Raw genomic sequence first — 14,273 nt, forward strand, 5'->3', positions numbered from 1 at the left:
AGAAGTCACTTCTAATTGTTCATCCACTTGGCAAGTGTTTCCGTCTTCCACATTGTGCCGTTGGAGTAACATCACCAAGTGAGAAAAAGCATGACTTTCGATAGACATAAGTCTCTTCACCCAAAAAAGCTAAAGCATACCCGTTAGACACATGCCAACACTGCAAAGAATTAATACAGAAAATAGTTTATTTTCCACTCCAAAAGATCTCAATAGCAAGCTTTAAAATAAAATACAAGACTGCAAGGCACATGGGAAAGCATACATCCAGCCCTCAAAAAGAGCTGGAGACTTCTTCAGACAGGATGTGCTTCCTAAAACATACTGCTGAAGGTGAAAACCCATTTACATTTAATATTACCACATTTTTTTTTTCAGTTCTGCAAACAAAGGCTTTCTCTCCCAAAGAAACTCATCCCCATACTGAGAGGCTTTGCCTGAACAAGGATTTGAGGACTTTGTCTCATTACAATATTTTACAGTAAAAACATCTGAAACACTAGTAGGCATCTTTCACCTCTCCTAAAAAAGGACGAGAGAAAATCAGTGCCTTAGGGCATCCAAAGAAAGTGAAGTGAGCTAACATATGGCACAGGGTTCATTCAGATCGACAGGGTTCCACTGGACCACTGCCATGCTGCTTTTCAAGTGTATCGGGATTCAAGTTCACTTAGGCACAGTCTAAGAAAGCTTCCGATTCCCAGCAGTAGAGATCTTCCTATATTTGTATATGAAAGCATCTGTCTTTCCAAGACTAACCCCATAGACGCCACCTGGCACCAGCAACCCAAAAGGTGTCTGTCTGCTGCTGAGGGAGGATTCTGCAACACCATTCACCAAGGAGGAAGAATTCCCATCAACATTCAGGGCTTTTGCAGTAGCGGTTTCACTTGCACCATCAGAAATGGCATTAGGAGAGTCATTTTCAGCGCACTTGGTAATGCCATCCATGCGCTTATGGAAATCTTGGCTCAGCAGCAATACAATAGTGCCTCCAACACGAAGTACTCTGGCAATTGCAGGAAAAATAAAGGTTAGGTGTTCAGCTTGCCTGGCATTCATTTGTCTGTGCAGAACTCAATACTGCTGACACTTCAGATGCCAGTGGCACTTGATAAAACACCTAAGCACATTAAAGGTCATGGCTCAACTCAGTAAGCTACATCTCCAAATGGAATTTAAATGCCCTATCTTCGTAACTCTTCCCAAATGTGAGAACTGGGCCTTATCCTGCCATCCACACATTTCCGACCTTGGCAGTTCTTTCCATTGGGTTAGCAGGGAAGATGGACTCAGTTTTTTTCCCCCTCTTAGGATTCTTCCAAGGATTGAGGGCAGCATCACCTTCTAACCCTGTTTTTGGGTCACACGAGCCTCCACCAGTCTGCAAAGAAACAGCTTCCCAGGGCAGCAAGAGCTTCTCAAGTTGGTAAGGCAATTCTGAAGCTGGCTTTTCCCTTCGGAAACTTTAAAAAGCCTGTCCTTTCTGTGTTCCACTGATCCTTAATGGTTTTCGAACCAGGAAACAAAAGAAAAGTAACTATTGTTTGCAATCCATTTTTCTTAGTACATGAGCAAACATTACACTTGGCTTTGAAAGAGTGGGGGAGGGGAAAAAAAGACTATCCTGGCTCTGTTCACAGCAAGCGGATTGAAAAGTCTTAGTGGTGGGGACAGGGTGAGAGATGAAAGGAGGCTAGCTGGTTGTTCCAGTACACACTAACAGAAAGGAAAATGCATACCACCATTTTCTGGTCTGAGATCCTTCCCGCCAAGGCAGGCTGGTAAAAGCTTGGTTCTGAACCCAAAAAGAAAGCCTATAATTTTCTACAAGCAGACCTCAACAGAGAAAGGAGTATTGCTTTATTTGCCTGGCAAAGTTTGTCAAAGTCATCCTCTCCTCTTTCTCCTTTCTGCCTTGTAAAGAATATTTCTGAGTGTGGCTCAGACAACAAATTCATTCCTTGTGACTTTGCACTGCCATCAGCACGTCCACAGCTTGCAAGACAAGCCACAACAGCCTTTAAGGGATGAGTAAAAGACTCAGACTTTCACAGCCTGCACAGGATCAGACTACAAAACTGGAGAGTTTGGAATAAACCAAACCTGAAGCTGACCGAACACCTAGGATTGCAAACCATCATGACATTTACACCAAACTCCAAGCACAGCAAAGACCACATGTACCTCTCCATTTCCTGGAGAATATCTGGAAGGAGCTCTATGTCTTTTCTGATCTTGAACTTCTTCCCAAACGGAATATCCGAAATCACAGCGTCAAAGCTTTCTGACGGCAACGGCAATGCTGCAGAATAAAGGCAGGTCTTTACATCTGACTATGTGAAAAATGAACAGCAACTATGCCACCATTTCACCTTACAAAACTGTCTGCCAGCTCTTTTGTGGGTTATGCACCCAGATTCCTAGCTCCTTCTGTACTTATCTTCAGAAACAGCACTATAAAGCCACCAACCCAATGCAGACTGGGAAGAGACAAATACATGAGAGTGTGGTTTAGCTTGCAGATTCCCTGATACTGGTGATATGTTTGTTACAGGTGGTATGAGTGTAAGACTCCTAACAGGACACTGCATGGTTCCAAACTAACTGCTGCTTCTCAACGCACCATACATCTCTACAATCAAAATGCAAAAGGAGAGCTAAGCTTGCAAGCACATTACTTAGCACAGATGTTCAGATACACACATATGAATGGCAAGGACCATATGTTAAATTCCTCTCCATCCTCCTTTTCTCTCCCCAGGAATCCAGTTCAGACTGAACTGGACTGAACAGCCAGAATCACTAGGATTCTGTCAGACCTACTGTCTTTGAAGTATCTCTCCAGAGTTTCTGCATGCTGGGCATAGTCAGTTCCATGAGGCAGCACTACACCCTTGTGGTGATGAAGGCCAGCCACATACCATGCTGTGCTGGCCAGAGCGTAGCCAGCATGTGAAAGGACGAGACTATGGGCTCTCTGTACCTCAGGAGAGCTCAAAACTCAATAGGAAAAGGCGCTCAGCAACCTGACGCAGGTTTGGGGTTAGCCCTACTCCCAGCAGATGACAGGACTAAAGACCTCCAGTGGTCCCTTCTCACCTAAACCCTGCTGCAATTCTATGCCAGCCCTTCCAGAAGTGGCTGGAGAGGTTTCTTGGACCACTCTTGGATCAACACTTGCAGCACAACAATTGTATAACAATTTTATCTACAAATGGAAGGACAAGTTACCTACAGTCCTTCTCAAGGACCTGCAGAAATAACAGCTTCTGACCAGTGACTAAGACACCAATTACTTATTCAGTATTAGAAAAGCCTGACATCAAAGTACCTTCCATTATCATAGAAGCCAAGCCCAATCACAGCTATCAAGTAAGAAATAATGCTATATATATTCTTATAAAAAAGAAATAATATTTGTTACCATTCTGGTAAGAAATAGACATTGCAAGGTAAAAAAAAAAATATGCATACTTGATCACCCATGCACAGGGCAAAACACCCAGCTTTTGTCCGTCATGGATTTCTTATAGAACTATAGACTCAGGCTTTGAGGTCCAGAAGAAGGTCATAGAATTATTATCTTCTCCCCAGACTAGCTCATGAACTGAGAGCAAACAAATTTCCTCTTTCAGGAGAAAGGAATCGTCATTTAAAATATGCCTACTGCAACACATCAACAATTCAACACTAAGCTTAATGAGTCCCCCCTATTACACAAGCAACATTTTATCCAGATTTCTCCTTGTGTTCCCATAAGAGACAAAGAACTCTCACCTAGTATGTACTCTTTGTGGTATTCATTAAGTTACCATTACAACAGACAACCACTGCCCATGTCTGACAATTTTTATTTTCATTGTCCTCTGCTGAGTTTATTCTTGCCTAAGTTTGGGGGTGGGGAGGGGAGAATAAATAATTATCCATTCACTAGCACTACAGAGTCACTACTCAGCTATTTGTTGAGAGTTAGCTCTACTACACATCACCTCAAGAGAGCCTACACTACCTGTATAACCCCAGAACCACAAAAAAACTTCAAACATGTCTCCCTTGGGAAGTCTACAGACATACCTTTCACAGAAGCTTTAAGTAACTCAATCTTATCCATCAAGCCTGCAGTCCTAATATTCACATCTGCACTCTCTAACTGTGAATCGCTTATATCAGCACCCCAGTAACAGGCTTCCTGTTCAGAGAGGAAGAGAAAAGACATTTAGTTGACAAACAGGTGTATTTATTTTATAAACCCTTCTCAGAACTGCCTTGTTGCACACCTCTTCCAAGACGAACCCCTTGCTGGGAGATCTACTACCATTACACAGAGCAAATACAGACCCAGAGGAATGGGGGAAGGATGTGCTATCTTCACTCATTTCAGGTTCTGGTCTGCTCATGACACCTGTAACTTACAGAAATACTGAGACTATGTTCTAAAAGCAAGACCCCAGCTAGCTACAGACAGCCATGCTGCCTCTAATACTGACTACTGACTGTACTGTCACATTGACACCTCCTTTCCCAGGATAAGCCCAGGCAGTTTTAAAAGTCCATGGTTGCCTCACACAAACTCTGCAGTATAAATACAGGGCTGCTAGCACCTGCCTGCACAAGCATCTAGGACTTGGTTTCACATTCCTGTGGAGGAATGTTTGTACTAAAACACTTCTAACAACTGCCTAGAAAGATCAGTTTGGTTCCAGCCTTCCAGTAACAGACTTTGGTATAACTGTGGTACAGATTTTTCTTGCTGCAACTACAAGCTGCCTTACAGAGGTCCTGCCTGTTGCCACTGTGATACTCACAGGCCACTCTTTGGCAGCTTCCAGCAGTATCGTTCCTAGCCCACACATGGGATCCAGCACAAAGGCACCTGCCTACAAAAATAAAGGGGTTACTGTATCCCAGGCAAGACAGACTCCTCTCCCTACGACAAAGCTTACTTAGTGATGTACAGATCACCTACAAACTCCCACTGAAGCCAGTGTAGGTAACAACAGTCACTGGTTTACCAGGCCAAACTTGCTTGCAAGAGAATATGGTAAAAAGCATTAAGAGTTTCACTAAAGACAATGCATCTAGCCTTGAGGTGACATTTAAGGGAAAAAAAATTATGAGTGGACTGCAGACAGATATTGGTACCAAATTCATCTGTGGCAAACATTACACTTGCTTCTGTTTTCCCTTGGGAGAACAACCCCAAACAAGGTTTGAAGCCTAGACAATGAAAAAATCTTGCCATTTAGACATACATCTGTACAAGGAATAGCACCTCTTGAGAGGGACCTGGGATTACAGTAGATATCTGGTTGAACACCAGGTGACAGCACATTCTGATCACAGATAAGGCAAACCCTGTCCACATGCATTACAGCATGAGGCATTAAAATCACCACACTTCTTCAAAGCTGCCAGCTCCAGCCCTAACAAGCAGCAATCCCCTTCATTCAGGGCTCTACATCTTTGCCACGAACACTCACACTGATTTCAGCCAGAGATGCCATGGCCCACGCAACTGTTGACCGCAGTCCTGCTGTTTTGATATACTCTCTGTTTGCCAATGGAAGCCTGAAGACAGAAAAACAAAATAACAACAACAAATCAATGTAAGCTAATGGTACAACTACCCAGAAAAGCCCATGAAAAAAAGCTTTTATCCATAACCCACTGCAAAGTCTGGCCTACGTGCTCAGATAAGCTCTGAACAGACCACAAGGCTAATGTGACAGTCCAATGAATATTAAACCAGAAGACAAATACTCACAGGGCACAGTAAGACTACTTAGAAATTATGCCTGTTCTGATACTGCCAAGACAAATCTTATGAGAATGCCTACCTGAAAAGAGGAATCCCCACCACAGAGTAAATGTCATTAAGATGTACAAAGATCTGAAAGAGGAAAAAAATTACATTAGAGACTCTCAAGCTGACACAATAGCTTTAATTAACTTAAACCAGACACAGAAGATGTTTCTACGAACTTCTGATGCTAGTTTTTAAGAACAAAAATACACGCTTTAGGCAATTATGATTAATTGGAAGAAATCACACTAGGTAATCTGAATGCCACTTCAAATAGGATTTAATATTTAAGCAATTTGGGAGGGTAATTCTGTCAGCCAGGAATCCATCAGCAAGCATTTGAATCTTTAAGGGAACCAATTTTTGTAACATCGAATGGATATTTTTAATTATAAAACCATTTACTCTAAGCAGGAGATTATTGACTGCATACTATAGGCACTCGGTTATTGACACACACTTTAAAAAAAAAAAATCCCACTGAATCCAGTGTAGGTAACAACAGTCACTGATTTACTAGGCCAAACTTGCTTGTAAGAGAATATAGTAAAAAGCATTAATAGTTTCACTAAAGACAATGCATCTAGCCTTGATTTTTTTTTTTTCCTTTTTTGAAGTGCCACAAAGGGGCATTTTAGATGGAAGGCAAATGTGGGCAATCCTTATAAAAATATAGGCAGCCCAAAGAAATTGTCCTCCTGTCCCACAGAGAGCATCCGAAAAGGAGACTGAGCTGCCCAACAGGTCTTGCATGACTGCAATCCCTCCCCAGGAAGCCCAAAGAGAAACACAATGCTTTTGAAAAATCCCAGACCTCAGCACTTGTCCAGATTTTTTCTCTGAAACCATTCAAGAACAAGAGCCCCACTTGAGGCTCAAAGCAGCCATATTTGATGCACAGCCTGGGAAAACCAGAGACAGTAGATGAACTTGGAGCTTTTTACAGAAGGCCTCAGATCTCCCAGCATCAGTGCCAAGAGCAGCCTCCATATGCCAAGCACAGGGACAGAGAAACAACTTGTCAACAGCAATGAGTCCTTTCCAAGGTCTCCAGACAGCTTGCACCATAGAAGGTGTCTTAAGCGAGCTGCTTGTCAAGGACAGGGTCTAGGAGGAGGCTCTTCCATAATTGGCATTCTCAAGTCAAGTTCCTCAAGAACACGACCTTGCTGCTCGCTCTCTTCCCCTACAGAGGCTAAACTAGCTGCCCAATGGCTCAGGTGATCTCTGTTTTCCACAGAGTCAGAGTCCGGCAGTTTGTAAGCGCGTGCCAGACCCTGAGACATCTCCTGTATGGATCCTTCCCCTGACCTACAGGCCTATGCTGGCCAGTCTCGTATTTATGACTGGAGCTTCAGTGCTCTGGAAGGTGTGCACGCACAGGCCACTGAAAAGCTTTGCTCAGTGCTAGCAGGGGATTTCTAGTTAAATTCAGCAGCAGAAAGACAAGCAGGGGAGAGGCCACGGTCCCGAGTGCAAAGGGAGAAGAGGACAAACCAAAAGATATCAGGGGAAATTCTGGAAGCAGCAACAGGCCATCTGGCAAACAAGCAGCACTACCTCTAGATCGGGGTCCCGCAGATCAGCCCGCCACCCATGCTGCTTCATGAGCGCTATGCCAACGGCTCTTCCGATCTCCTGGAAGGGGAAAGAACAGTCACAGGCAGCAAAAAGAACACAATTAAGAAAACTGCAGATCACAGCCTTGACTGTACCTGGGAAAAGAAAGAGCCTCTTTCCCTAGGAGAACAATTTGTACAAAGATCAGAAGAGGTACAAGAGGGCACAGTGAACGAGTGAGGGGCAGAGCAAACACACTGCAAGACAAAATGACCATCACTCAGCTGGAGTGCGGGAGGCTGAAGTTCAAATCCTGCCCAAGGTACGACAAAAGTTGTCATTGTTTTAGAATCATGCACAAAATATTTCCAATGGCTCTAAGCCAGACTACCCAAAAGAAAAACTGTGAATGCACAACTGCAACTCAGAATTTTAATGCTTTTATGGCATCTAGAAAGCTCTGCCTTCAGAGTATGAGGGTTAAAATGCAGGGCACAAATATAAGCAAACATTCATGTTAGCAGGCTTACATGTCCCACCTTCCCCAGGCACTAGTTTTAGTGGGGAGGAAAAAAAATCTAGTTAAACTACTGTTATCTTCATGTGAGAGAACTCTACAGAAATTGCAGCTATACAGGGTTGTTTTGCCTTTTTTTTTTTTTTTTTAATATTCCTTACAGTAGCAAGATATTACAGATGGGAAGAGGACTGCATGGAAGGGGCCGCTGGAGGTCTCTACACAACTACTCTCTCCCAGGGAGCAAGATCTAAGCCCCAGGACACTTCCCAGGGTGGCACCACCCTCCTGGGGAACAAGTCCTCCCCTATACCCAAGCAGAGCCCACCAAAGCTGCCAAGTTCTGGCTTTTGCCCCTTCTCCTACAGTGCCACAATTGAGAAGAGTCTGGCTCCACTGTCCTTGCAATGGCCCTTCAAGTAGCTGTAAACTACTATCAGATCATTCCTCAGACTCCACAAGCCCAGCTACCTCAACCTCTAACCTTTACTTATCCTCACTAAAAGGCATTGATTTGAAAGATATTCAGGGTTAACAGTGCCCAGAAATCAAAAACAGCCCTTGCATTTCCACTTGTTTAAGGTAAATGCAGGTTAAGGTCTTTTTTGAGAAAAATATAGAAAAAGCTTAGATCAGTTTGTTATTATTATTTGTTATGTAAAACATATAACACACAATTGAAAGGACAAATGAAACTACACATCCCCCTTCATCTTTGCTAAATCCTTTTAAAACAGAGATACTTTAGCATACCTGTGAAGTAAGTATTTTGGCAATTGCTCCACTGCAACGACAAGAAACTCTGAAACTGAAGCTAAGCTGCTCATTTGCAATAGGCTTCTCTCCACTGCTTCTGGAAGGGTCTTCCAAGGAAGTCTTGCTTTCAGTCCAGCAGTCCCGATTGCTCTTTCTCTCTGCTCCCACACATGTCTCTCTGGCTTCCACCTGACATTCCTCAGACACAGTCCCTCTCGCTTGTTCCGTTTTCTGTCTTTTAGTTGCAATATTTGTCTCTTCTTCTGATTTCCTTTTGAGAGGCAACGGGTTTTCTTGAGAGACAGCATCTTTTTCCCGCTCATACACATGAAGTTTTCTCCAGATAGCAATAACATCCAGCCAGTGCTTTGGTTCCTCAGTGACAAGGTTTTTAATCTCGTGCAGCATTTTCCCTAGAAGAAAAAGCAGTTTCAGGTTAAGTAGTTCAGTCTCAGCATTTGCTTTTCCTATAGATTGAGAACAACTGCTATCAGAGACTGTGTTCAGATTTCATTACAGGAACCACAGCAGCAATCACAGGCACAACTGAGCTCTCAACACCCACATACCCCACCAGCAGAGACCCAGACCCTGATTACAAACTGTACAGAATCCAGATTAAATTGTGCAAGGGTTGAATTCTGCACAAGAATTCAGCAACTTCAGAAAACCAGACCACTTCTGAGGGTCATTCCGACAGTTGGAAGACCAGCCTACCATGCCATCCTCCCCAGAAAGCACCTGGTCCAGGTTCAGACATCTGTGACACTTACCAGTATTGAAAGACAGACATGAACATGAATCAGTGACTGACCTCAGAATAAATTCCACTGACCTCAGAATAAATGCCACAGGCTTATTCTTTTAGAAGGGAAATCTCTCCTTGCTAATCATCAACCTGCCTTCAATACTGCAAAGTCTCTCACACACCCCTAAACTTACACCTATAGGTAGTGTAGTAGCTATAAGAGAGGCATGAGGAATATAGAGGCCAATTCACTTAAAAAACTTGAAGCTGGTTGAGGCATGGAAGAGGAAGGTATTTCTCATTTTACATTTTAGAGTCATGGGTTAAATTTGATCATCAAAGCTGAAGGCCATCTGTGATCTCCTAAATAAAATCCCATCAGCATGCAGAAATCAATCCATCTTACTTGAAATTCTTATTCCTTCACTGACAAAGAATGTGATCCAGGTAGCTGAGATTTACATGAAATCTGTGTACTGAACAGTTAAGTGACACAGGATACATGTCTGTATCCATTTCACTTAAAGGAAAATGACTCACCATTAAAACGCATACAAGGGGTCCAGAACTGGACTTCAGTTTCAGAATGGAGTGTTGTCTTTTGCTGGTGTTGCTTTTTTTTTTTTCCCCTCGGGGGGATGGAGGGTGGAGGAGGGCTGCGTTACACATATATGTACAGTGCCGGCACAACACAAGCTGGCAAGTATCTATTTCAAACAATTTTAAAGGATTTTCAGAACAAAAAAAAAAGCATTGAAAACAGATCTGGGAGAAAGATACCTCAGAATTGATTATTATCAATTAGAACTACAGCTGTTAGTAAATAAATAAAATAAACCAAATATTACTTTTATAAATAGGACTCGAACTGGGGCTTCTCGTTTCTGCAAACACAGCCTTGTGAGCAAACCGGAGGGGACAATCCGGAGGGGGGAAGGTGTCAGTGCTGCTCAAGGCATGCAAGGAATTAAGCTGGGGGTATTGTTTAATCTCTGCGAGCAGTTAACAAGGTGCCACCTTGAGGGAAGGAACAAGATAAACACAACTACTGAACCTTGAGTGAGCTATCCTAATTAACTTCTAATTAACATAGAATAGGCATAATAGAAACCTGCCCCTGGGCGGGAAAAGCCCCCTCCTCACAAAAGCCCCTTCCTCACTGAGCATGCTTAGAAAGAAGGAAGGATGCTGTGACTTTAAGTGGAGACGAGGCTTGTGAGAACCAGTGGGAACAAGGGTGACGGAGCCAACTTTTAAAAAATACCAGTAACTGTTGCTCGAAGTGTATAAATATTTTTCCGTGTGTTCGCTGAGGCGTGCCAGCTTTGTGGGGCTACCACCTAGCACCCAGCTCTGCGCAGATTTGGAATAAAAGCAAATATCTCGGCTCTGTGCGTTTTTCGGCTCTCTGCACACCGGGTGGAAGAACCCGTATTTGGGACAACAGTGCCATACCTCTATTTCTAGAAACTGCCAGTGGGGTGTGTTTCTTCAGCATCAAGAACAGTCGCTCTCCAGACCTGAGTTTCCGCAGCTCGCCCGGCTCCGCCTCTGTGCTGAAGAAGACCTTTCCTGAGACGTAATCCACCTCGGGGACAAACAGAAGCCAAACCAAACCGGGAAGGTGTTTTGGGTGAGCGCTTTCAGCAGCCCAGCCCCTCACGCCCCTTCGCGGGGAGGAGGGCAGCGCAGACCTCAGCTCACCGCAGGTGGCGACAGGACGCGGCTTGACTGAGTGGCAGATGTCCCTGCCCACGGCAGGGGCTGGACCAGACCGTCTTTAGAGGTCCCTTCGACGCAGGCCAAGACCAGACCCACGGGGCCCCACGAAAAGGGCAGCACAGCCCAGGGCGCGGCCGCCCGGCTCCGGCGCGCGAAGCGAACGAGGCCGCGTTCCCCGACGGACCGGTGGGCGCCGCCGCCGCCTCCTCCCTCCTCCCTCCCCTCCTCTCACCTCTGTGGCGCCAAGCCGCACCCGCACCTCCCGTGCGAGGAAGGGCTCCAGTCCCCGTCCCGCCGTGCAGAAGTACCGCCTGCCTACCGCCGCCATCTTGGCTTGGCCCGCCCTGAGCGCGGGCCAGGGGCCTGGCGGGACCCGCCCTCCTCGGCAGGCCCCGCCTCGGGGGCGGCTCTCCCGCGGTGAGCCCGCCCTGGGAGCGGGCCGGAGGGGCAGGGCGACAGGAGCCTCTGCCGCCTCCGTCCGTACCGGAGAAAGGCACTTAAAAGCACCTGGTCCGGAGTTTACCTCTACACTCGGGGGCAAATCTTCATCTGCCCCCACGGGACCGCTTCACCACTAAACGCATCTATCACCGTGACGGGAGGTGACGCCCTGAGGGACCATCAGTGCAGGCAGGGAGATGAATTCCTGCAGCGCAGCTCTGGCTCCTCCTGTTTCAGCGCTTCTGACAGGGCTGATGGGGAGAGGAGCATTGCTGTGGCGCAGAAGTGGTGTCTGCATCCACGCCATTTGGGAGGAAAACCAGCAGATACACACACACACGCCCCCGTGATTGATTCAGCACCCAAGGCTCGGGGGAAGTGCCAGGAGAGCAGCTGGGAGCCAGCAGCTCTCCCCCAGAGAGAGTCTCTGCTGCAGGGTGTGCAGGAACCTTTATTCTTCAAACTACTCCGTCGTGTGGGGCAATGTTCTCTTCCCCTCTTCCCACTTATTTACAGAGGACAGCCAGAGTGTGGAGTAACACAGGTCTCATGAGTCATGGACAGATCACTCTCTGGGTGGGCAATGCTCCAAGAGTAGGAAAAGTGAAATTTCGTCTTGCCTACCACAGCTCACACTTCTCTGGATTAATTAAAACACTGTAGCGGTCCCTTGGCTGGAGCAAAGCCATCTGTGGTTCAGACCATGCTGGTCTCCAGCATGCGCTCAAAAGCCAGAGGTAGCAGGATCCGAACCAGCCAGAGATAAGAGACTTCAGCAGAAAATTCAGACTTAAAAATACTGTCTTGCTTCACAGAATCATTAAAGGTTGGAAAAGACCTTTACGATCATCAAGTCCAACCTGCAACCCAAAGACCACCATGCCCACTAAATTATATTCTGAAGCGCCACGTCCACGCGTTTTTTGAACACTTCCAGTGGTGGTGACTCCACCACTTCCCTGGGCAGCCTGTTCCAATGCTTGACCACTCTCTGAGTGGGACACTTCTCAGAGCTCATGAACTCTTAAGTTCACACTAGGTTCTGAGGACTGTTGCCAAAGACCAGCACAGGACCTGGGCTGAAACCCCGACTCCTTGAGGCTCAACCTTCGCCCACCAAGAAATGCAAAAGCATTTGACGTATTTCAGTGGACTCAAGGGGAATTTTTAACAGGTACCTTTCCATACATATAGATCTTTATCTCTCTTTATATTGCTCTGTATCTGCATGTGGAATTTGAGAACCTTGTTAAGTCTTTAATTATGTTTCTGTTGTTAGTAAGCTTACTTAGAAAATTGTATCACTTGTGATTTACCTCAATAGCGTTCATCACAAGTGATAAATCACATCAATCTGATTCTGACTCAATTTCCCTGACTCCATATAAATCATTCCAACCTAACTGTAATTTGGTATCTCTTTGTATACTTCTTCCATATTGAGTAAGTAATAGAGTGAACCATGCCATCAAATTGTTGTCATGTTTTTTTACAAATTTATATTAAAATAATTTGCTTCCTAACATCTTTGGCATTGATACTTTAAGCAGTCTAAACTACTCATTTGCAACAAGCTGCCAGGGCAGTCAGGCTACATAGCCATCTTGGCAGAAATCTGGCATTTCCAAGGAGCCTCCACCCGAGCTGGGCATAAATGCAGAGTAGCTGTGAGCTCATGTGAGGGTATAGGGATGGAACAACTTCACAGGGGTACCCAAAATCCTCTTTGGCAACTCCACAGAGTTCCCCCTCAAAGAGCTGTACATTCAACAAGGCAAGTGTCTCCTTCAGGAATAATTTAATTTTTTTTCCTCCTTGGGTGAAGTCTTAGAAATCTCATCCCCAGTCATTTCAGCATAAAGCTTACCAGCAGTTGATGGACACCCACAGAGCAAGAGGTGGACACTCCTGCCTTTGCTTGTCAGCAGGGCATTTCCTTACAAGAGGAGGTTTTTGGTAGGATTTTATTGGTTGAACTTAACTCCTCCTGCCAGTTCCCACAGCCCTGCTCTTGGTTCCCTATATCCCTGCTGCATTGCCCTGTCAGCTGTGGCAGAACAGCCATTGCATGTGGCCAAGCTGCGAGCTCAGCTCTAAGAAGTCACACAGCAGAAGAGCTTCTTGAAGCCTAGTCAGATTTGGAGCAAATTGCGGACACAACTTACTCGTAAATAAGGGGGTCTGCAAGAATACATTAAAATCGTAATGCTGCTTATTTTGTAAAATCATCACCACAGTGGGTGTATTTATTTCCACATCCCCCCCTGCAAACAGAATGGGCAAATGCTATTCTCTGAGCCTCTGAAAGCTGGGAAACAAGTTTTTAAGTATGCCACGCCCTTCTCAGCATCACACTGCGACTAGTCCAAGAAGGTGCTTCACACAGCACAACTTTTAAACCGCCTTCACACAAAATAGCCACCATGTTTACTATCTCTGTGGATGCACTGCCCAGCATTCATGAGCAGTGACACATACAACTCTGGTAACGGTTGCACATGGTTGGCAAAGCCCTCAAGACCTGTGAAAAGAGTCCCACAGGGTATACAAATGAGGAAAAAATTAAGAATTAATCACATAGGTGAGGAATCTGGACCTGCTGCATCAGGTAACAGCCACAGGTTCCTGATGTCAAGAATCAGATTCAGTGCCCCCTCCCTCCCAAAAACACAGCTCATACACTTCCAAATTTTGGTTTCCAAATTTTGGTTTAATTTTTTTTT

General features: G+C 45.2%; 1 protein-coding gene across 1 annotated transcript; it reads right to left on the reverse strand.

Annotated features, from left to right (window-relative positions):
• Positions 1–681: 681 nt before the first annotated feature.
• Positions 682–11,437, reverse strand: THUMPD2 (THUMP domain 2 tRNA and snRNA guanosine methyltransferase; the record flags this gene model as incomplete). The annotated part of the gene is made up of 10 exons (XM_081998624.1): positions 682–1,009; positions 2,188–2,305; positions 4,078–4,192; positions 4,809–4,880; positions 5,484–5,571; positions 5,841–5,893; positions 7,367–7,444; positions 8,637–9,052; positions 10,843–10,975; positions 11,342–11,437. 10 exons carry the CDS (start codon positions 11,435–11,437, stop codon positions 682–684), a joined length of 1,497 nt encoding a protein of 498 aa, XP_081854750.1.
• Between the last annotated feature and the right edge of the window lie 2,836 nt (positions 11,438–14,273).

Source organism: Phaethon aethereus (genome assembly GCF_964289735.1).
Source record: "Phaethon aethereus genome assembly, chromosome: 3".
Taxonomy (NCBI): domain Eukaryota; kingdom Metazoa; phylum Chordata; class Aves; order Phaethontiformes; family Phaethontidae; genus Phaethon; species Phaethon aethereus.